The sequence below is a fragment of the Lepus europaeus genome, chromosome 4 (assembly GCF_033115175.1).
Source record: "Lepus europaeus isolate LE1 chromosome 4, mLepTim1.pri, whole genome shotgun sequence".
Taxonomy (NCBI): domain Eukaryota; kingdom Metazoa; phylum Chordata; class Mammalia; order Lagomorpha; family Leporidae; genus Lepus; species Lepus europaeus.
Genome location: NC_084830.1, coordinates 90,927,647 through 90,950,659, shown reverse-complemented (window position 1 = coordinate 90,950,659; position 23,013 = coordinate 90,927,647). Strand labels below are relative to the sequence as shown.

At 42.1% G+C, this 23,013-nt stretch overlaps 1 protein-coding gene across 1 annotated transcript; it reads right to left on the bottom strand.

Moving 5' to 3' along the window:
- Nucleotides 1-577: 577 nt before the first annotated feature.
- OPRK1 (opioid receptor kappa 1) lies at nt 578-21,119 on the bottom strand. Its single transcript, XM_062189590.1, has 3 exons — nt 20,857-21,119; nt 5,300-5,652; nt 578-1,110 (listed from the first exon to the last, which is right to left on the bottom strand). The coding sequence occupies exons 1-3, from the start codon at nt 21,117-21,119 to the stop codon at nt 578-580; spliced, it is 1,149 nt and encodes a 382-aa protein (XP_062045574.1).
- Between the last annotated feature and the right edge of the window lie 1,894 nt (nt 21,120-23,013).

The window sequence follows — 23,013 nt, the reverse complement described above, 5'->3', positions numbered from 1 at the left end:
ATTCATACTTCAGCTAGAGTTCTAACCACACAGGCAAAGGAAATGCATGTCCATACAGCATAAAGCAAGCTGAGCATAAGCCCTAGAAGAGGTTCTTTTTATTTCTATTTTTTCTTTAGATTGTTGCTGTCAATATCAGATATCTGGATTGGATGTTCACTAAGTTCTGAAACAACACTTTACTTTGTTTTCTCTTCCTTTCTTCTTAAACAGAGCTTTGTCACTACATTGCATAGGAAGGCCACAGCAGATGAGTGCTGAACTAAATCTAGGTACCCAGAATGTAAAGGCCCATTTCATGGTTCACCAAAGAAACCTGGAGTCAGTCTTGCTTCCCTGCCCTAGAGAAGAGCACATTTGCCTCCCAGAGTTTTGAACTTCCTCTCTACTGCTTGATGCTCCCAATGACCTGGGTTCTTAATGCAGCCTGCAGCTTACAACTTAGACCTTGAGGTTTCTAAAAGTTTGTTAAAAATTCTTCCTCTCCATCTCAGACTGCTGTAGTTATCTGGGTGACACCCAAATCATTGAACTCTTCTCTACCAGAAGAAAGGTAAGAAGACATCTCCACGACTAGTCATACTGGTTTGTTCATCCCATCAACATCCCTCATGTAAGCAGGATCCTGGATGGTGTTTCTGACTCTGCTGGTGCTCTGTCGCTCCATCCTCATCTTAATGGGGAAGCAGAAGTCTCTGAAGCACCGCTTGAAGTTTTCATCAAGAAAGGCATAGAGGATGGGATTGAGGCTGCTGTTGGTGTAGCCCAACGCAATGCAGAAGTAGTAGCTGGAGAGAGCAGCCGTACTGTGGGAAGTGCTGCCCAGTGCCTCCACAAGGATGAAAATGTGGATAGGGGTCCAGCAGATGATAAAGACTGCCACCACCACCAGAACAAGCCTGGTGATCCGGCGCAGGTTACGATCCTTCTCTCGGGAGCCAGAAAGGAGCCGCACACTCTTCAGGCGCAGGATCATGAGGGTGTAGCAGACGATGATGATGAGCACGGGGATCACAAATGCAAAGACAAAGACGCAGATCTTCATGAACAGGTCCCACCAGGAGTAGTCATCATCCGGGAACTGCAAGGAGCATTCGATAACATCCACATCTACAGGAGAACAAAACCAACAAAGCTTGTTATTGTTGTTCCCATAGATGCAGAGTGTTCTGAATGTGAATTTTAATCACTGTGATTGCAAAGGTCCAATAAGAATGAGATGATATTACCTGATGGACATCATCAAATTAGAAACAACTGCATATCCATATTGTATTACCCAGGCTATCTTTGCACAGAACACTGAAGCTAGCAAATCGCCACTTACTATTAATACACAGGATGCTGTAGAATAAATAAGATTATACAACAACATTGCTTATCTAATGATGGCTTTCAAAAGAGCTTAATTGTTAATTTACTGCATGACACTTACTTATAAAATGTTTCCATTTATTAACAGTTCTCCAAGACCTAATGCACTGGCAACAAAAGCTAATGTTTATTTGTAATAAATGACTAAATATTTAAACCTTGCCATTAAGTTTAAAAACAGCCAACTTGTCTAGTAAACATTAATTGTTTTATTCAGGTAAATATTTGTCTAAATATGACCCCAGTGTTGTGATTTAATGGAACCAACTGCATGTGCTGTAATGAAGGGCATTACTGAAACATGGGTAACACTTCTGGAAGAGAAGGAGGAGGAAAAAGTAAAGGAAGAGACGAGGGAAAATGAAGCATGACAGAGAACTGGAAAAAAAGAATCATCAATGTAAGATTTCTATGTAAATCAGACGTATTTTTCATCTTGGTAACATTAATATGTAATTCAGATAAAACAAATACCTATATATGATACTTAGGAAATAGTTTCATTTGTTCTTCTTCTGTTGGCTGGGTAGTATTATTTTGTAGGAACCTTCATATTAGAAAGAGCAGGGTCTCAGGATCAGTACCTTTTAAACTATTTGCATGGGAGCTCACTGTTCCCAAGCACAAAGCAGTCCACACTTTCTCCTGCTTCTGAGCAATCAAGAAGTACAGAGCAGGCAGAACTCTCCTTGTCTTGGTCCTTCCTCATGGATGAAATAGTGATAAGCAACACTTGAGTGTAATATTTGCAATGGAAAACAAGTCCACTTTAATTTCCTCCCATTTTCCTCTCTGTTTTGCTGCACAAATTAATCTTCTTCCCAAACTGGTGGAGCTTTTCTCCCGTTGCATCTGCACACATTTATCTATAATGACTTCTTCCTGGGAAAGCCACATCTTCATTTCCTCTTTCAAAAGCCTAATTGAAATCCATTTACTCTAGGATGTTATTTTCTGACAATGATTAGAAGGAATGTAGTGATTAAGTCTACCGTGAAATATAAAATATAAAAATCAGCTCTTCATTTGTCCTGGGACGATCATCTTTATTCTTCAGCCCATTCTCCTTGTGCTCACAGTGGATATGCAGCATCTCCTCTCCAATTGGAGTTGTTACACACAAACACCTAGGTCTCTGAAGAGTTCCCTGCAATTTATTTTCATTTTTCATAGGTATGAGGAAACAAAATCCTGCATGTGATTAATCATATTTGAAAATGTTTATCTGATAGAGAAAGTTGGGCATTTCTTGAAAGTTACCAAATATTATAGCTTATTATCTGCTGTGGCTTTGCTGGAAACTCATTTAATAGTTTCAAAAGAAACAGATCATGCCTCATTAAAAAACAAGGGGTACAAGAGGTGGAGATTTGGTCTAAGGTTACAATGCTGCTTGGGACACCAGTATCACATGTTGGAGTGCCTGAGTTGAGTCTTGACTGATCCTGATTCCACCTTCTGCTAATGCATATCCTGGGAGGCGGCAGGTAATGGCTCAGACAGTTGGGTACTTGTCACCTATATGAGAGACCAGGATTGATGCCCTGGCTCCTGGCTTTAGCCTGATCCAGTCCCAGCTGCTGCAGGCATTTGCAGGAATGAACCAATATACAGGAGTTCTTTGTCTCTTCCTCTTTGAGTTTCAAATGAATTAATTAATAAGAAAGAAAGAAAGAGAGAGGAAGGAAGGTTTTTTAGGAAAAGGATGCATGTCATCATACATGTGTACAAACCCACAGAATATATAGCCCCCCAAGTGAACCCCAGTATAAGCCATGGACTCTGGGTGATAATGTGTCATTGTCATTCATCAGTTTTAATAAATGTCCTACTCTGGTGGGAGACATTGATAGTCATGGAGACTGTGCAAGTGTGAAAGTGGGAGCTATAGGGAAACTCTATACTTTTTATCCAACTTTGCCATAAACCTAAAGCTGCTCTAAAAATTTGTCTATAAAAACCATGCATCGGCTGGCACCGTGGCTCACTTGGTTAATCCTTTGCCTGTGGTGCCAGCATCCCATATGGGAGCCAGGTTCTAGTCCCAGTTGCTCCTCTTCCAGTCCAGCTCTCTGCTGTGGCCCAGGAAGGCAGTGGAGGATGGCCCAAGTGCTTGGGCCCCTGCACCCACATGGGAGACCTGGAAGAAGCATCTGGCTCCTGGCTTCAGATCAACACAGCTCCAGCCATTGTGGCCATCTGGGGAGTGAACCAACGGAAGGACGACCTTTCTCTCTGTCTCTCTCTCTTACTGTCTAACTCTATCTGTCAAAAAAAAAGAAAAGAAAAGTAAAGAAAAGAAAAGAAAATAAAAGGAAAGGAAAGGAAAGGAAAGGAAAGGAAAGAAAAGAAAAACATGCATCATGAAAAATAAGCTATGATTTTAGTGCCAGCCCTTTTACTGTTACCTGAAAAGTTCTTACCACACATATTCAATTTTCTGTTCTCACAAGTATCACGAATCTCCCCAATAAATTGGAGCATTTAGACTCCTGTTGGAGCCCCAAATAGCGTTGTAAAGTCCAGAGTGACTGTTCTACTCCCCCCCCAAAAGTGAATTTCTATTAGAAACAGAGATATGTCCATAGTTTTCTCTTTTTCTAGTAAAGTAAAACTCCTGGAACAGTAGTTCTTATCTTGGATGCAGGCCAGAATCATATGGTGACATATTAAATGTCCTGACATCCATGCCACACTAGTTAAACCAGACCCTCCAGGGGCTGGACTCCAATAGCAGTGTTTTCTAAAGTATCTAAGGGGATTTCAATGTGCAGTCCAGAATAAGAACTACAGGGAGAACATCAATCATCCTATTTCCTTGGGGCAAGAACAAATATGTCCAAAACAGAATGATTTTGCCCATCTGTGGTTAACATCAACTTTTGAAGCTTGCTTTGAATGACCTACAGATAAACAACAAGACAGTGGTGTGCAGAAATTCTTTAAGGAAAAGGAGACAAGAACCTGAATAAGCCTCTAATGAGTTAGGTTCCTCGTTACAGAGAATGAAAAAGAGTTAGAAGTTGTGCCTGGAATCTCTACGTTGTGTTCCAAAAGTGCAACCTTATTTACTTGGTCTTCACCCCTCCAGATTCTGAGAAGCACTTCTAGAACAGAAGAGCCGAGTGCCTGTGGTCTTGTGTTGTCTATATTCTACTCTGTGTTCAGAGAAGGGAGAGACACAAAATCGATGTGTTTTCCATCTTCACAGGTGTAGGGGTTCTATGGTGGGTCCTCAAAAGGTTTGTGGAAAAAATGTATTATTAAAAAAGAAACAAAGAAACTCATGACTAGAGCCTAGGGAGATTACTGACACCATAAACAAGAGTGTCAAATTGTTAAGTCAACAACAGGAGTCACTGTGTACTTACTCCTCATGTAGGATGTCTGTCCTTAATGTGTTGTCCAATGTGATTTAATGCTATAACTAGTACTCAAACAGTATTTTACACTTTATATTCTATGTGGGTGCAAACTGATGAAGTCTTTACTTAATATATACTAAATTGATCTTCTGTATATAAAGATCATCGAAAATGAATCTTGATGTGAATGGAATGGGAGAAGGAGAGGGAGATGGGAGGGTTGCGGGTGGGAGGGAAGTTATGGGGGGGGAAGCCATTGCAATGCATAAACTGTACTTTGGAAATTTATATTTACTAAATAAAAGTTAAAAATAAAATAAAATATGTGAAAAAAGGAAAATAAAAGAAACAATGCATGAATTTCAAAATATGTTTGCACCAAACTAAACTGCCTTTCAATTCAATTTTTCCGTGAACTGTTTTCAAGTACCCTTGTATTTACATAACTCCTTCCCACTCTCTTTTGGCTTTTTTCCTTAGTTGTGCTCTGCTCACTTCTGAATTAAGTTTGTATGATCAGAAGTCATCTTCACAAACAGGGTGAAAACGAGAGCACTCACCTTCCCTGACTTTGGTGCCTCCGAGGACTATCGCGGATATGCCAACAGAGGATGACAGGAGCCAAATGCAGATATTGATCATCTTGGCCTTCAAGGGCGTGCGGAAGTCCAAAGCCTTCACAGGGTGGCACACAGCGATGTAGCGGTCTACACTCATCATGGTCAAGGTAAAGATGCTGGTGAACATGTTGTAGTAGTCGATGGAAATGACTATCTTGCACAGCACATCTCCAAATGGCCAGGAATTCATCAGGTAGACTGTGCTCTGGAAGGGCATGGTTGTAGTAACTAGAGCATCTGCCAAAGCCAGGTTAAATATGTAAATGTTGGTGGCAGTCTTCATTTTTGTGTATCTAAAAGACAAGAGACAATAGCATTTTCCTCTATCCTCATGTAAAACCCATAAAGTAAATAGCTTTGGATTATTGTGTTTACTTTTTCATTCACTTATCCTTTACATGTTCGCTGAGTGTCTAACGTGTAAAATAACTGTTCTAGTCATTTAGGGTAATAAGAAAAAAGATCTATGACTTTATTTAGCTTTTATTCTAGGACTTTGTTCAAAAATATTTAAATAAAAAAGACATGGAACTGGTTCTGCTGTTTGAGATGCAGGCATCCTACATGTGAGTGCTGGATGGAGTCCCAGCTTCTCTGCTTGGGATCCAGATTCCTGCTAATGTTCCTGGGAAAGCAGCATAAGAAGGCTTAAGTTTTTTGGCCCCTGCCCCTCATCTTATTTGGAAGACCTGCTTGGAGTTCCTGACTCATGGCTTTGGCATGGCTCAGTCCTGATTGTTGTAGATATTTGGGGATTGAACCAGCATATGGGGGACTCTGTCTCTCTCTCTTCTTCTACCTCTTCCTTTCTCTGTCAGTCTGTCTTTAAAAGAAGTACACCGTTTTTAAGAAGTCAAACAAGATAACATAGATAGATACACAGTTGAATATGCAGAAAGATCCTTTCAACAGACTTGCATGTAATGTAATTTTTATTTTGTGGATTATAATTAATTTTGACCCAATGTTGCTCAACTTCAAGCATTGGTATATACCTTTTTTGCTTTCTTTTGTGTAAAACAATAATAAAATATTTTTTCCTCAGGGTTAGTTTGAAAAATCAATCATTACAACAATAATGTTTTTAATGCTAAATAGTTTTCAATTTTTAAGTGTATACAATTTCAGTGGCTAAAATACAGTTAGGTATATTGATTTTTGTTTGCTACTGCACCACTGGTTTTTAATTTAAAATGTATTACATAAACAAAACAGCCTGAGTTCTTCTTATAGAAGCCATAGCACTAAATGTAGTCCAGTAGAGTAGGTGAGAAATAATTCTATCTTTCTTTACTCTTGAGAAATTTTGCAAAATGAGAAATTTTTAAAATATATCATTTGTCTCATCTTTCATTGGAAGGGACAGCAATTTTCAAGGTGGATCAGAAAGATTCTTTATAAACTCGAATCATTCTTTCCATTATAAAATGAAGTTTAGAACAATTTTATTTTCCATCAAAACTGAATTAAAAGGATGGCTTTGTTTAGAGAATGTTTTCTCCAAGATCTATAGAGCTTAAACATTCCAGACTATACCATCAGATTTTCAAAAGTCAAGAGCCAAAGTATATTGGAAAAATCATTATGTTAATTACTTCCTAAATAATTTGGGTTTGTAGACTTTATCACAATTAATTCATCTATGTCCATTCAATGCATAAATTTCCATGTAAAGAACACTTCCCATTTACTGAGAGTGCATCCCTGGCTCCTCTTGGAGGCAGTGTGGTTTAATGTGAAGTCTAATAGTGCTGAGTCTAAATTCAATATACGACTAATTCGTTAAATAAGGACATAACGGGGCCATCAAAGAAGGAGGTACCCTTCTCCGAAGGGAGGAGAGAACTTCCACTTTGACTATGACCCTAGCAGAATAAGATCAAAGTCAGCGAACTCTAAAGGCTTCCATAGCCCTGGCAACTCATGACTAGAGCCTAGGGAGATTACTGACGCCATGAACAGGAGTGTCAAATTGTTAAATCAGCAACAGGAGTCACTGTGTACTTACACCCCATGTGGGATCTGTCCCTAATGTGTCGTCTAAAGCGAAGTGGTGCTATAACTAGTACTGAAACAGTATTTTTATACTTTGCGTTTCTGTGTGGGCACAAACTGATGAGGTCTTTACTAATTATATACTGAAGTGATCTTCTGTATATAAAGAGAATTGGAAATGAAAAAAAAAAAAAAACAACCTGGTGTTAAAATGGAAATGGCATAGAAAATTAATTAATTTGAAAAAAAATTATGTAGGATCTCTGTCTTTAATGTGCTGTACATTGCTATTTAATGCTATAATTAGTAATCCAATGGTAGTTTTTTCACTTTATGTTGCTATATGGGCAAAATGTTGAAATCTTTACCTAATATATACTAAACTGATCTTCTGTATACAAAGAGAATTGAAAATGAATCTTTACATGAATGGAAGGGGAAAGGGAGCGGGAAAGGGGAGGGTTGCGGGCGGGAGGGAAGTTATGGGAGGGGGGAAGCCATTGTAACCCATAAGCTATACTTTGGAAATTTATATTCATTAAATAAAAGTTTAATAAAAAAATACAAAGACTTAACAGGAAAATAAATAAATAAATAACTGCCAGATTTAAAAAAAAAAAAAAAAACAAACAAACCTAACCTGCAGTATCCAGGCAGTAGAAGGCCTAACCCAAAGTATCTTACCCACAGTATTACACTTTGCCCTCAGCATCCACTAACACTTCCTTTCCATCTAAGTTTCCCCTTTCCTTCCTCTCTCCTTGTCAGGAAGTGGATGTGTTTGTGATGGGATGGGAAGGCACTGAAAAATGAGTCAGGATGGGAAGATGCCTCCTCATTCAGCCAAACCCCTCCCAACCTGCCTTGTATCTACCTCCAGCTCCAAACCAATCGGGGGCAGTCATACTCTAACCACCACAAAAGACTCCTTATGTCCAATTAGTGACTTCCTCAGCCAGCTTACAAGCCCACAACAGCCCTGTGAGACCCACATATAATCTTCTTAGGTGGCAGTAGTGAGCAACACCGTCAATTGGAGTGTGTTATGTGCAAAAGAAGCAACTGCACCTACACAGAACATGGAGCTGAGTTCAAACTGAAGAACTGTATGCAAAAGAATACAAGGCAGAAACAGAAAGAGCACAGTCACTCCTCCCCAGACCAATAAAAATTCCTGTTCAATTCCCACTGGGGAGCCAGTACCATGCTATCTCCATTGTGTGGGAGCACAAGCCCCCAGTAAACCTTCTCTGGGTTACATGTTGGTCTCTTGTCAATTCAATGAAAAGGCAGCCAAAGAACTTCGGTCAATATCAAAAAACACAGGTACTGGAGTGAGGAGTGAGGAGCTTATGTAAAAACATATTTTGACTGTACATATTTTATTTACACATTATTAAGTGACCCATAAGTTTTAAAAAGTGACTTGATAAGTATGGCCAAGTGTTCACAGCATAGACTTTCAAAATGCACAGGTATAACTAAGCAAATGTAGTTACTGCAAAAGAAGTCAATGCTTCTAATGAGAGACATTGAAAAATGCTACTCAGGAATTATCTTCTCAAATATGTAGTTTTATGTTTGAAAAATACATTTTATAAAACTTATCTTCTACTCTTTCAACTTCCTCTAAATAAAAATCTAGCAAAGATTCCAGCAGGCAATATCTTTTCTATCCCATCTCATATTTTGTGGCCCTGATATCCCCTCTTTCTTTATGAAGATATGCTGGCATTCTTTGCTTTTTAAAGTCAGGTAGACTTCGGTTCTAGTCCTCATTTTTCCATCCATTGAATGGGTAGACTTTAGAGGGCCACTAGTCATCCTAAAATCTCGGTTTCTCAAAATGTAAAGTGGAAAATATAACGCTTATCTCATAGAGTTCCAAAGATAATGAACTACACTTGAGCCATTGAATATGCCTGATATATTTCATGTTCTCATGTGGAGAGGAGCTGCTAACTAACACAGGAATCAAAGGGGAACATAGTTTCTAAGTCACTGTCATGATCACGTTTACCCAATTCAGCTTGAATATAAAAGGTGAGAGTAAAAACAAAAGCTGGGACCTTACACACTGGAAAAATATGAATAGAATGATATACAAATTACCATAAATGTAGTATGCATCTCTGAGTAATCATAAAATGTTTAGTGATAGCTTGCTTCTGGTTTCTCAAAATATTTCTAACTAACGTATGAAAGAAACTTCCCATGTCTTGAACTTACAAATAATTCAAATTCTGTCATTATAGCTCAGAATAAGCAGAGTAAACATGGGCAATAATCATTACTAACTGTATATCTTGAAAAGCTCCCTGTGTTAGGCACTTCGCTGTACTCCTCAGCAGTTTTACTTCTTTAAACCCAAACAGTAAGTCCATATGATAGATGTTAGTTCCTCTGTTCTACAGAAGAGGCAACTCAGAAGGCTGTCCTGAAATTCTCAAAGGGATCCCATGATAAAAAGTATAGCAGAAATTCGGACCGAAGTGTTTGATCCCTATTGCTGCACTCTTACCTCTACTCTGCCCCACACTTCATAATTTACAAAGTCTGGTATTTGGACTTTTGTGTATGTGTCATACATGATTCTCACAAGGAACCTTCTGGTTGACCCAGATGTGTGTCTTTTTCCCCTCACATTTTTGAATAAAGTTATGTTCAGTGTGTTAGGTGATGTTTGTCATTTCAGCAGAGACAGGACCTCAAGGAAGCTCTGGAAGGAATATCACAGCAGGGACCCTTTTCCAAGGTGCTCAGAGACAGATGTTTGTAAGGGGAGAGCTTGTGGGTATAAACACAAGGAATAAACTATGAGTTACACAAATATTTGTTGCTAGTCTTTTATACCTTCTCTTTAGACTGGACCCTGAGAATATGTGAACACAGAGCAAGACTCTTACTCTTGGGGATAGTCTAGGTGACCTGTTGGGTCAACTAACCAATAGTAAGTCATTTCATTCATGGTATACTCATGGGTGAAAAAGCAATAAGTCTTCTTACTATGATAGTATATGAAATCATTTTACATTTCCACTGCTTTACAAAAATCCACAACCATTTCAAGTAAAATGGTTAGAACTCCCATCTGAGTGGGAGTTCTAGCTTAAATGGAAAATCTGGAGGTGGGCTGGCAGCAAGTGGCTGCACTTTTTAGCATACATACTGCAAGAGCATATGGCTTGAAAAGAGCAAATTCTGTGGGCTGTCCTTGCTAAACTCAACAATGCTGCAAACCTGGAAAGAATGGTGCAGTGCACTGGACAGGAAACAAGGGGCAGGCCAGGAAGAGGCATCCACTAGTTAAAAATATCCCCAGGACATGGTAACTCAAGGCCATGATACTGTACTTCCATTTACAGCAAATGGAAGAGCGAACTCAAAATCAGCATCCATATGTGCTTGTGTGATGGTGAGGTGAACAAAGTTATCCACAGAGTTGTCAGGAACCAACATCACCAAGTCATGTTTCTGGGAGAGCACAACATTTGCCACCCTACAAATGAGACACCAGAAGGAGGAACACTGGCCCTGCAACACAGCCATCTCAGGGCTTCCATCCCCTTCCACTTGGATACTGTACTACTCTGACAACACACAAGTAGAAGAGTTAAGTACTGGGTTATTAGCAGCCTTTGCAATGAAAGTACACTGCTCAAGTTTGTGTTTTGTTAAATTAAATTATGCTGCTTTAATCAGGAACTTCTTTCCATATTCATGACAACAGTATAATCAAAATTTAATCTATTTTTTTTAAGGCAGAGCAACAGAAGGAGGAAGAGACAGGGAGGGAGAGGGAGAGGGAGAGGGAGATGGAGAGGGAGAGGGAGAGGGGGAGAGAGAGAGAGAGAGAGAGAGAGAGAGAGAGAGAGAGAGAGAGAGAGATTGTCCATCTGCTGGTTCACTTCACTCCCTAAATGGCCACAACAGCCAGGACTGGGCCAGGCTAAAGCCAGGAGCCCAGAGCTCCACCCAGGTTTCTCATATGGATGACAAGGGTCAAAGTGCTTGGGTCATCTTCTACTGTCTTCCTGGGTGAATTAGCAGGTGGCTAGATTGGAAGCAGAGCAGCTGGGACTTGAAACAGCACTCTTACAGGTTGCTGGTGTCACAAGTGGCAACTTAACCTGCTAAGTCTCAACAGTGGCCTTATAAAACCCTCATCTTGATATACCTTTGAAAACTAACACACTTTTTGTTTTATTGAACTCAGCTATTTTTAGACTTTATCTCTCTGTTGGTTCTGTCATGTTGGCAAACACATACTGTCTCTTCTCGACTTACATTCATCTCTCTTCTCAGTATTTATCCTTTCATTTTTTTCCACACCTATTGAAGTGCCTATCAGCAATATACTGAACTCTGAGGAAGACTGGGAAATAAATTCACTGGCAGTCCTTGACCCATAGGATGTTATTAACCAACTCATAAACTGAGTCCAAATTTAATGAGAACTAAAGGAATACATCAAAAGAGAAGATCAGCAAGTAGTGAGCATGAAATTGGCAGGACTTTGAGCTTTGAGAAGGGTTTGGACAGACAAGAGAGATTTGATGGCTAGTGTCTCACTCAGGGGTCAGCGAGCCAATGGATTTAACTGGCTCAGGGAAGGAGCTGCAGATTAATGGGAGGCTGGAAAAGATAGGATCAGTGGTGTCAGGCCACAGAGTACCTTAACCATCAGAAGGAAAAAATCATTTTAAGCATTTACTAATGACTAATTATGTGACACACAGTGTTTTAAGAACTTTCTATTATCTGATACAATTGTCACAATGATTAAATGAGACATGCATAGAATTACTTAGCACCGGCTCTGGTCGTAGATAATTGGATCTGGTACATGAATGCCAGCCTCTGTTGTCATCACCACTGCTGCTGCTGTTGTTATTGCTGTTACTACTAATTACCTGCCACAGCCATAATAACCCATATTGCAACCCAAAGGATACCACTGCCGCCACGTGTTCTGAATGAGAAAACTCTGAGAAAAAAAGTCTTAGAAGTATTATCCTGTTTCTCAAAAGTTCTCAGAATCCACGTGTATTAAACAAAGGAATCCAGAGCTGAAAGTTTCTCAAGGAGCTGGGTATTTTGTCAGAGAAATAATGCAATTCTGTGAATTCTGTCACTAGAAAAGCATTCTGATTAGTGTGTCAAGTAGGAAACATGAGGGTAGGAGACATTAGCACAGGTTTTAGCTGTGAGCAGACTTCCCAAGCAACAGCAATGAGTGCATCCTGAATGAAGGAGGTGCCAAAGGCAGAGTTCTTGAGACAACACTGCTGTTCAGGATCCAGCAGAATGATTAATGGAAACGAGCTCTTCTCTTTCTGTGAGAAATAAGCTCCTCCTCAAACCAAGACAGCACATCGGGGGAAAAAAACTATAAAGTCAACACAATCTTGAAACGATTTTGAAGGCTACAATGTTGCCTGGAGTCCTTGAAAGCTTGAGAGCACAGACTTGTTTTTTTTCTTCTCTTCACCCTACCTCCCCTCCTGCCTTATCTTCCTTTCTTATTGTGCCAGTTTAGTCTCTGATTCCTGAAACAGTTCCACAGGCTTTAAATTCCCACTGCAATCATATGAATATCATTGTAGCTAATCCCTGTAAGCAGTTACTATGAAACTAATTCTATTTTTTAAGATGTTGGCAAATATGCAGATATTACTTTGAGAAATGAAAAATGGGCTGTTTGGGAAGTAATTTCTAAAGTTACTTTTGCTACATTTGCATTCAAGACAATTTTAATGCTTTCAAGGATTTAATGAAAATTAAATCCTATGATTTTTTTAATGTTTATTTTATCTATTAGAAAGACAGAATGAGAGAGAGAGAGAGAGAGAGAGAGAGAGAATCTTCCATCTGCTGGTGCACTCCCAAAATGCCCAGAACAGTCAAGACTGAGTCAAGCCAAAGCCGGAAACCTGGAACTCCATCTGGATCTCCCCCATAGATGGCAGGGGCCCAAGCACTTAAGCCATTATCCACCGCATCCCAGGTTGTATTATCTGGAAACTGGATTGGAAACAGTGATGGGACTCCATCCCAGGTACTTCTATATGAGATACAGGCATCCCAAGTAGTGGCTTAACCTGCTGCACCACAACACCACTCCTGGAACCTATTATTTTAATCAAAGATCAAGATAAGACTGAGATCAATAGACAGCAGCAAATGATTCAGCTACCATTGTACCTCTGCCTTTGTGTCATGCCTCTCTGTATGTGGTATGGTACTAGGATCTCAGGTGAGTTACACTAACACTTGTGAGAGTATGGAATATATATATATATATATATATATATACACATATATATACATATATATATATATATATACATATGCACACACAGCTACCACAATGAGTATTTTGAGGAGAGGGAACAAGAAACATGTGCTAGAAGAGGGAGGCTCCTGGCAGATACTCAAATTGTCACCCTTCACCTTCCCATGCTTCTGACTCTGGGACAGCAACACAACTTTGCTAACAACATGACTCGGGGTTACCAGAGTGAGGCAGTATTTGTGACCAAAAAACTAAGATGGTCTAAGAGAGTGGAACATAGAATTCCCACTCAACATCTCGCATAACAAATGCTCTTCCTCCCATTTAGGAGCAAGCTTGGGTGGGCTGGAGAAAAAATTTGAGTTCAGGAAATGGAGCCATTTCCACAATATTTTTGTGATTTTTGTTTTACTCTAAGGTCCTTTTAAAGTGACCCCTTTGGGGAAATTTCACTACTGCCAAGGCTGAACTCCAGGGAAGCAAATGTCTTCTACTCTCAGGTCGAGGTCAGGAGAGGATTAACTCTAGAGGTCTTTGTTGTGGTGCTGACAAATGAATGGAAACTAATAGGCAAAGGGGAAAGTAAATAATTTTCTGATTCTTGCTCTTGTTTTCTTAATATTTTCCTTATTTATTGAACAATTAATTCACAAATATACTTTTACCAGAGTACAGGTTTTCTTTATTAAACAAAGACAACATAGACATAATTAATGTGGGAAATGAAGCCTGTGGAGGATGCTGTCTTAGGGAAAACAGAAAGAGGATGGGCAGAGTTATGGGCTGAATTGTGTCCCACAAAATTCTTATGTTGAGGTCCTAACCCCCAAAAGCTCAGAATGTGACTGCGTTTGCAAGCATGATCTTTAAAGAGGTAATTAAAGTAAAATGAGAGGTGGGCACTGTGGTGCAGTAGGTTAAACTGCCATTGGAGACACTCACACCCCATATCAGAGTGCTGGTTCGAGTCCTGGCTACTCCACTTCCAATGCATCTCCCCACTAATGTATCTGGGAGCTAGCAGATGATAGCTCAAGTACTTGAGTTCCTGCCACCCACTGACAACCAGTAGAACTGGGATGGAGTTCCTGGCTCCTGCCCTTGGCCTGGCCCAGCCCCAGCTGTTGCAGCCCTTTATGTACCCTTTCAGGTAGTAACTCAGTACAAGGAGTCTCTCACTCCCTTTCAACTGAATAATTTTTATTTTAAAAAAAAGGTAATATGATGTCATTTTGAAAGGCCTTCATGCAACAGGTATCCTTTTAAGAAGTGGAGATTGGGGCACAGACACACAGAGAGAAGACCATGTTGGGCACAGGGATAAGATGTCCTAATAGCCGAGGAGAGAAGCCTGAGAGGACTCCAACCCTGCTGACACCTTGACCTTGGAATTCAGGGATGCTAATTTTCTGTTGTTATGCCAATCCCAGCAGACAGATTCTTTATACATCTGGGTGTCTGAGAGATCATTATGGAGAGCCACCCAGAGGGAAGGGGGCTGATGATTCTGAAGAGAGGGATGGGTAACAGGGAGAGGAAGACAGACATTTAGGATATTCAGTAATAGTTATGGCCAAAAGAATAGCAGAAACCACTGAAAGGAGTATGATCATTGGTGTGATGTGTCACCTCGGCCAAGCTATAGTACCTGGGTCTTTCAACACTCATCTAGGTGCTGTGGCTCAGGTGCATTGTAGACATGATTAAAGTCCATAATCAACTGACTTTAAGCAAGGAAGATCATCCCAGATAACGAGTTATCTCAATCCAATCAGCTGAAAGACCCTGGTGGTGCAGCTGCCTCCCTAAAGCAAGAAGAAATTCCACCTACCAATAGCAGCTTGCCCTTCCCGGTTTCCTGTCTGTATTTGTCCATTTTGATTACTATAATGAAATACACATGGCAGATAACTTTATAAGGAAAAGAGGTACAAGGTCTAGGGGCCTCACCTAATGATTACCTCATATTTTGTATGGCTTTCTGGCTGACACAGAGCATCACACAACAAAACACAGGATGCATGAGTGTTTATGTAATCTCTATTTCCTTATAAAGCCACTAGAACTCAATCATGGGGCTCTAAGGGACCTTGTCTAATCCTCTTCACTTCCCTGAGGCCCCACACCTAAACACTATCAATGAATTGTTTTTATTCTCTTCATATCTCACAATTGTGATAAAATCCAAACACATAAAGCTTTGTGAAATAATCAAATTATAACCAATACATTGCATTGCCCTACAGAATTTAGACTTGCCTAGCCAATTCCTTGTGAGAAATCTCTCATCATTCATATTCCCTACCACCTCTGCTTCTCTTTTTAAACCTTGATGAATACACAGAGTAAACGAAGTAAAGACAGAAGACAGCCAAGAAGATCCTGGAGTTCCTTTAAGGATCATTTGAAGGGCTGGCATTGTGGTGCAGCATCACTTACACCATTGCACAGTGTATCACTTACAAAGCTAGCATCCTATAACAGAGTCCTGGTGGCTCCATTTCTGATCCAGTTTGCGGCTAATGCACTTGGGAAGGTGGCAAATGATGGCCCAAATACTTGGGTCTCTGCCACCTACACTGGTGACCAAGATGGAGCTCCTGCCTTCAACCTGATCCAGAAATGACTGTTACAGCCATTTGGGAAGTGAACAATCAATGGAAGATGTGTGTGTGTGTGTGTGTGTGTGTGAGAGAGAGAGAGAGAGAGAGAGAAACTGCCCAAGTAAATACACATTTTAAAAAAGGTAAGATGCATTGGAGGAAGAGGAATCTGTTTCTGTGAAGGGAACCAAAACAAAGCCCAGAGAATGTAAATGGAAGCTGAGCAGAGGATGCTGCTGAAGAAAGCCAGGAAACAAGATTGGCCAAGCATGCTAAATCCCCACTGTCAAGGGACAGCCAACTTCAAAGCAGCACTGGAACAGGAGCACTGTTGCTCTGAGGGCAGAGCCCAAGGGCAAGGACAGGAACAGCTGGAAGACAATAGAGAACAGGGATTATTCCTTGTTCAGCAATGATGGTTAGGGATATGAAGGGACTGTTGGCTAAGAGAAGCCAGAAAAAAGACAGAGTTGGTAGATATTGCCTTGCCATTTGTAAGATGACAGATACTTGAGTATGTCTGTGTTCTGATGGGACAAAAACAAATGGAGACAGAGAGATTGTGGACTCAGTAGAAAGGAGATACCTGGTGTGGCAAAGATTCTACAATGAGACAATGAGATTCAAAATTCAGGATCAGAGAACTGGATTGAGAGGAAAAGTTCCTCACTGAGGGGACAGTGGCTGCCTGTGTGCACAGGCAGAGATGGGCACTTTCAGGGGGTGGATTCTTGTATTTCATTGAACTCCTGGGTAGAGCCATTCACTGAACTTGAGGGGTACATGGGCAGGTGGAGAGCTTGGAAATCATTCCTTTTTTAAGGGAAATGAAAATTTGTTTTTCATGCAAAATAGGAGAGGAGCACATGAAAATTTCTAGGCAGAATTGAAGTCATACACACTTTAGACAGTGACTTGGCCTTGACAAAAGATAAAATTTGATTTTATCCAAAGCATTCAATGGGCCAAGTATAGGAGTAAATGAAGTGAATCATGAGCTTGATTGATTGGTAAGGCATCAGTGAAACACAGTGGCAGAAAGACACAAAGCAGAGCAGGTGGATGTGTTGGGAAGAGAGAGACTGCAGTATGGGCTCATGGAGCATGGGCTGAGTAAGAGAAGAACACACTGCCTAGGAGAAAATGAAGATGCCCCAAGGAAGAAGGTAACCAAAGATTTGTAGAAGTTCTACAGTGATAAATGAGTAAGAGGGTGGATGAAAACTCAGGCTCTGGGTCAGGTTGCTGGGATCATTCTGGCCCCATGAGTTAGTAAAACATGACCTTGGTCATTTACCCTGCTTTGACTTAGTTTCTTTATGTGTTAAAAGGTATGACAATAATATACCCATGGTTGTGAAGGTTAAATAAAATAATTCACCTGAAGTATGTACCTTTAATTGCCTGGAACATGGAAGGTACTTCAAATATTTGATGGAAAATGAAATTAAAAGATGAGCTTATTGCAATGCAAATTTTTTTTTAATCTCTACACGGTGTTTTCCTTAACTTTTTGAATAACTCATATTAATGGTTCATTAGTTTTAAACATCTTTGATAAGGAAGGAGATAGCCCTGTGTGGGAATTTGTGGTGTGTGGGAAAATGGATGTTGAAGAAATTAGAGGGAGGGTTATCTAACAAGCCTGGGGATCCAGGGTATGGGCATCTTAGTGCTCACTGAGGGTAACTTGCAAAGAAGGAAGTCAAAGAACTATGGGATTAGGATCTGAACCCTACACAGCACTGCCCTCTTAAATCTTCAGTCTGTTCTTTTCCTGAGCTAAATAAATCCAAGTCCATCAACTTTTCTTCAAAGGCTTTATTTTTCAATTCCTTAACCACCAAACAGTATGAACAAATTTTAAATTTTCCTTCACCCTCTTACCTATAGATTTAAGTGAACTCTTATTTTAGAATTAGTAGATCACCATTGCAGAAGGGCAGTAAAATTATGCACTTTTCATTTCTTCTCAAACTTAACCCCCAAGTAGCAGCAAATGAGTGGGAAGAGGGATGATGTTGTCTTAGGTACCTAGCTTCTTTTATATTTTTAGATGAATTTATCCTCATTTAATAAATTTTAGGTCTGGATATCTTTGGAAAAATCTATCCATTAAAAGTCCTAGTTAATCTACAATCATTATTTCTTCCATTTCACAGGTCTATCTTTGTATATATCATTTAATGTTATTTTAGTATTTTTCATCCTTTTTAAGCCTTGTCTTCAGTGCCATGTTAAAAAAAAAAAAAAAAGATGGCCGGTGCCATGGCTCAACAGGCTAATCCTCCACCTGCGGCACCGCACTCTGGGTTCTAGTCCTGCTTGGGGTGCCGGATTCTGTCCCCATTGCCCCCTTCCAGGCCAGCTCTCTGCTGTGGCCTGGGAGTGCAGTGGAGGATGGCCCAAGTGCATGGACCCTGCACCCCATGGGAGACCAGAATAAGTACCTGGCTCCTGCCTTCGGATCAGCGCAGTGTGCTGGCCGCAGCGCGCCAGCCGCGGCGGCCATTGGAGGGTGAACCAATGGCAAAAGGAAGACCTTTCTCTCTGTCTCTCTCTCTTTCTCACTGTCCACTCTGTCTGTCAAAAAAAAAAAAAAAAAAAGATGTAGGGCAGCATCAAATTCAAAACTTCAGGTGATCATTCAAGTAACAAAAAGAGCACCTAGATATGGGATTAGTAGGAACTAAGCTGATTTTTTCTTAAAGTCTATTTCTTGTGGAATAGTATTTTATTGCCAAGAAAGCAGCAAACAGTTCTTACAATTTCAATTGTAATTTAGAATATAGTTGTGCTTTCTTTCTCTCTCTCTCTCTCTCTCTCTCTCTCTCTCTTTTTTTTTTTTTTTTTTTTTTTTTGTTACTACAATCTTTAATGGAAACTAGTCCTGGGATTACTAACTTCTTGGATGGACAATTTGCTTTTTCTTTTTTCTTTTTTTTTTTTTTGACAGGCAGAGTGGACAGAGAGAGAGAGAGAGAGAGAGAGAGAAAGGTCTTCCTTTGCCGTTGGTTCACCCTCCAATGGCCACTGTGGCTGGCATGCTGCGGCTGGTGCACCGCGCTGATCCGAAGCCAGGAGCCAGGTACTTATCCTGGTCTCCCATGTGGGTGCAGGGCCCAAGCACTTGGGCCATCCTCCACTGCACTCCCAGGCCACAGCAGAGAGCTGGCCTGGAAGAGGGGCAATGGGGACAGAATCCGGCACCCCGACCGGGAGTAGAACTTGATGTGCCAGCACCGCAGGCGGAGGATTAGCCTTTTGAGCCACGGTGCTGGCCAACAATTTTGCTTTCAAAATATCCACCTCCCAATCTTGTACAGACTCTCAGTGATACAAGTCCTGTGACATGCAATAAACAATTGTGGAAACTGAAGGTACAAAGCTATGCACACACATTGTAGGTGAAATGAGCTTTGTGGTATGTATTTGGAGATTTAAATGGTGGTTGTTAGTTTCAGAGCATAGATGGAGATAAAAGACCTGATATTCTCAAGCCAATAAATAAATAACTGATAAACAAGCTTATTTTTTGTGATGATTTCTCAAGAGAAAGATGCACATACTTAAAGTTCATAATAAATAAAAGATTTAAAAAAAAAAAAAACTAAAGTCAGGATAAAAAAAAAGAAGAAATGTGTTTTTCACCCTTTCTACTCCCTAATCTGGGCTATTTGCATCCTCCCTTGAATTCATAGGGACTTCTGCAGTTTTCATTCTTAAGCTTCCTGTCAAAGATGTACTTTCCAAGCAATAAGTTTCCCAGAAAGTGGAACACCTGTATATCAAAAAGCACTCAGAACAAAGTTGCTTCATTTCCTTTTCTTTTCTAAAATAAGAGTCACTTCACCTATCAGAAAATTAGCATACACACAGATCACTATTATTGGAAGTTGACCTCAAGAAAATTCCACAAAAGAGCAATTAAAATAAAACCTTGAGTATCTTATGATTAGGGGGGAAGGGGAAAAATCCAAACCACCAAGGCAATTTCTGGAAGGCTACATGGCCCATACGTTAGAGAATAAATATGAGAGGGCTGCCTTGGAAAAGTCAGCGTTTCTAAAGGAATGAGATGGCAGTGCAGTCCTAATTAAGGCTCCTATATAGCTGTCAACAACCCTAAATAGTGTATTGGCTGTGTTTCATAAGCCATTAACACTAGTCTGATGAGTCATAGGAAATTCTGAATTACTTTCAATGCATTCAGTGGGTCTCACATGTTTCCTAAGAGGTATTCTCAAGGGGCAAAACAAAGCCCTCCAACCTGGTGCAGGCAACCAAGCCAAAGGCCACGTGTAAGGATTCCTTTCCTTACCTGGTGACCTCGACCTTGCCCCCACCCTGGGACTTCCCTTGACCCAAGCTGGGGCTTGGGACCCGGGGTGAAGGGGTTGGTCGCTCTCAAATCTTCCAGATGTCCCTGCCTGCTGGGATTCGCCCTGCGTGAACTCCACAGCCAGGAAATCTTCTAAAAGCCCACCCGCTGAGAATCTCCGAAACACCGCCAGGAAAACGTTCTCAACCCTCCTGCCCGCTGTCCGCCCCTGACCCGCTCCCGGCCCCGCCCTACCTCTGCAGCGCCCTGACCCCGTGCTCACCGGATGATCACGAACATGACCAGCGAGTTGCCCACCAAGCCCACGACAAACACCACGGAGTAGACAGCGGTGATGATGACCGGGATAGCAGGGGAGATGTGCGCGGTCTCCAGCTGCGCGTCCTCGGCGCTGGCAGTGCCGTTATCTTTGCTGTCCGGCTCGGCCCAGTCCGGGAACCAAGCGCTGCCATTGGGGAGTAGGCAGGCACTCGGAGCGCAGGTGGGGCCCGGCTCTCCGCGGAAGATCTGAACCGGGGATTCCATCATCGGGCGGCTGCAGCTGGCGGAGGACGAGGGGCTGCACCTGCGGAGCTGCGGAAGCGACGAGACCTGCTGGACTAAGAGGCAAACTTTGCTGGCGCCCGAAATTGCACGCGGAGGCTGGTGAATCTGGGGACTCAGAACCTACTGTCACCCACACCCGTGTTGCACAACCTCGGGAACGGGGTAGGGAGCACGAACCTCTTGTTGCCAGCCGCGCCAGCTGACGCACCCCCTGGGTACAGGGCAGGGATGGAGAGCTCTCCTTCCTTCTCCTCCAGCTTCTGAGACGTCCCCTACCCACTCCTAGGCTCCTAACCCTGGCGGGACTGTCTCCGGACTGCCGATATGAGCCCACAAGGACAAGAACACCCTCACCTCCCAACCCCACACACGCGCATGAACACACACACACACACACACACACACGGGAGCACGGAGCCCCACCTACGACTGCGCCTCGAAAGTCCGAAGCTCACCTCTGGGTTCCCTGAGGCAGAAGGAACGTTCCAGGGAGCGCCCCCCGAAGGTACTGAACAGCCCGCTCCAAGGTCCCGTTCAGCCCTCCGGTTCCCCGCACACCTGCAGCCGCGCGCTCTGGCCGGAAGGCGCCCGTTGGGCGGAGTGCAGTCCCTGCCGCGCGGCACCCACTCCCAGCTGCTGTTCAGCGGGGCGGGACTCGGCAAGGATGCAGCCAAGAACAGGGGAGCCGGGGGCGGAGAGCTGCCGACGGGGGAGGTGGGGTACGCCCGCACTAGTCCCGCCCATATCCGCCCCGCCCCCGCCCCCAAAGCTGGCCTCTAGCCCCGCAGCCTGGCCACTCCAGCGGACCCTCGTGCTCACTGGGCGCGCTTCAGTGCCTCTGCAGCCTTCGCAGATGTCTTGAGACTGAGCCGCCGGGCGGTTCACACTAGGCAGTGAGGAAACATATCCCTATGAAGTGTATGCGTGCTTCTGTGTTATTCGGAATATATGTTGTAACTTGTTCACTGGACACATCTTTGGGAAAGCGATGCAAGAAGCTTCTGTAGTTCCTTTTTCTGAGTGACCCGTTCAAATAAAGTAGCAAATGATCCAGGTAAAAACCAGATCCTGAAGCAGGGATGATTTAAGACAGGTACATTTAATGCTTCTGTGCATTCTGCTCCTTTCCATGTGCTCTCACTGGGGTGACAGGTGACACCCACGTGGCGGGTTACTGGTATTATCTATAATTCTTGCTGATACCTGGGAACAGCAAAACACTCCTCTGACCCAGGCCACAGTGCTAACCCAGGAGGTGTCTGTGTTACACTGAGCCCTGCACATTCTCTGCACCATAGCTCCTCCTCTCCCACACAGCCAAAAAATCTGAATCTCCATCCAAAAAAAATCAGTCATCACCAGTCCTTTGCATAACTGTCAGGCAAGGATCTGTTTGATCTTGCTGACCAATGGGACCTGAGAAGCAAAGATCACAAAGGTGGATTGGAGGAAGAGAATGAGGCCACTGCGGTGAAGGTCCTAAAAGAGAATGGGAAAAATCCCCCTCTCCCGATTGGGTATTGGAGGAGACCAAGAATTAGGCACCTAGATTTCAGAAGGGAACTCACTGTCTCAGACTAACACCGTTCCACGGTTGCCTACCACAGCTCACATCCAGGCCCACACTTGGGCTTCCTAATGGCTGATACAGCCCTTCCATCCACAGCAGACACTGTGACCCCAAAGGAGGACTTGACCACCACAGTCTCCCCACAGCCTGTAAATGCACAATAAGCAGCAATCCTTCCATTCTGAGTTTTGCAAATTATTATCAAATCTTGCATTTTGTTTAAACTGAGTTGCATGTTTGCATTTCAAAGTAACATCTACTTTCCCAGAATGTCAGTCCCAGTCCTTCAGGGACTTTTGTGTG

Coding starts and splice junctions, on each gene's coding strand:
- OPRK1 (XM_062189590.1), bottom strand. CDS start 21,119: ATGGAATCCCCGGTTCAGATCTTCCGCGGAGAGCCGGGCCCCACCTGC. Junction 5,653..20,856: donor GTCATGTTCGTGATCATCCG/GTGAGCACGGGG, acceptor CTTGTCTTTTAG/ATACACAAAAATGAAGACTG. Junction 1,111..5,299: donor AGGCACCAAAGTCAGGGAAG/GTGAGTGCTCTC, acceptor GTTCTCCTGTAG/ATGTGGATGTTATCGAATGC.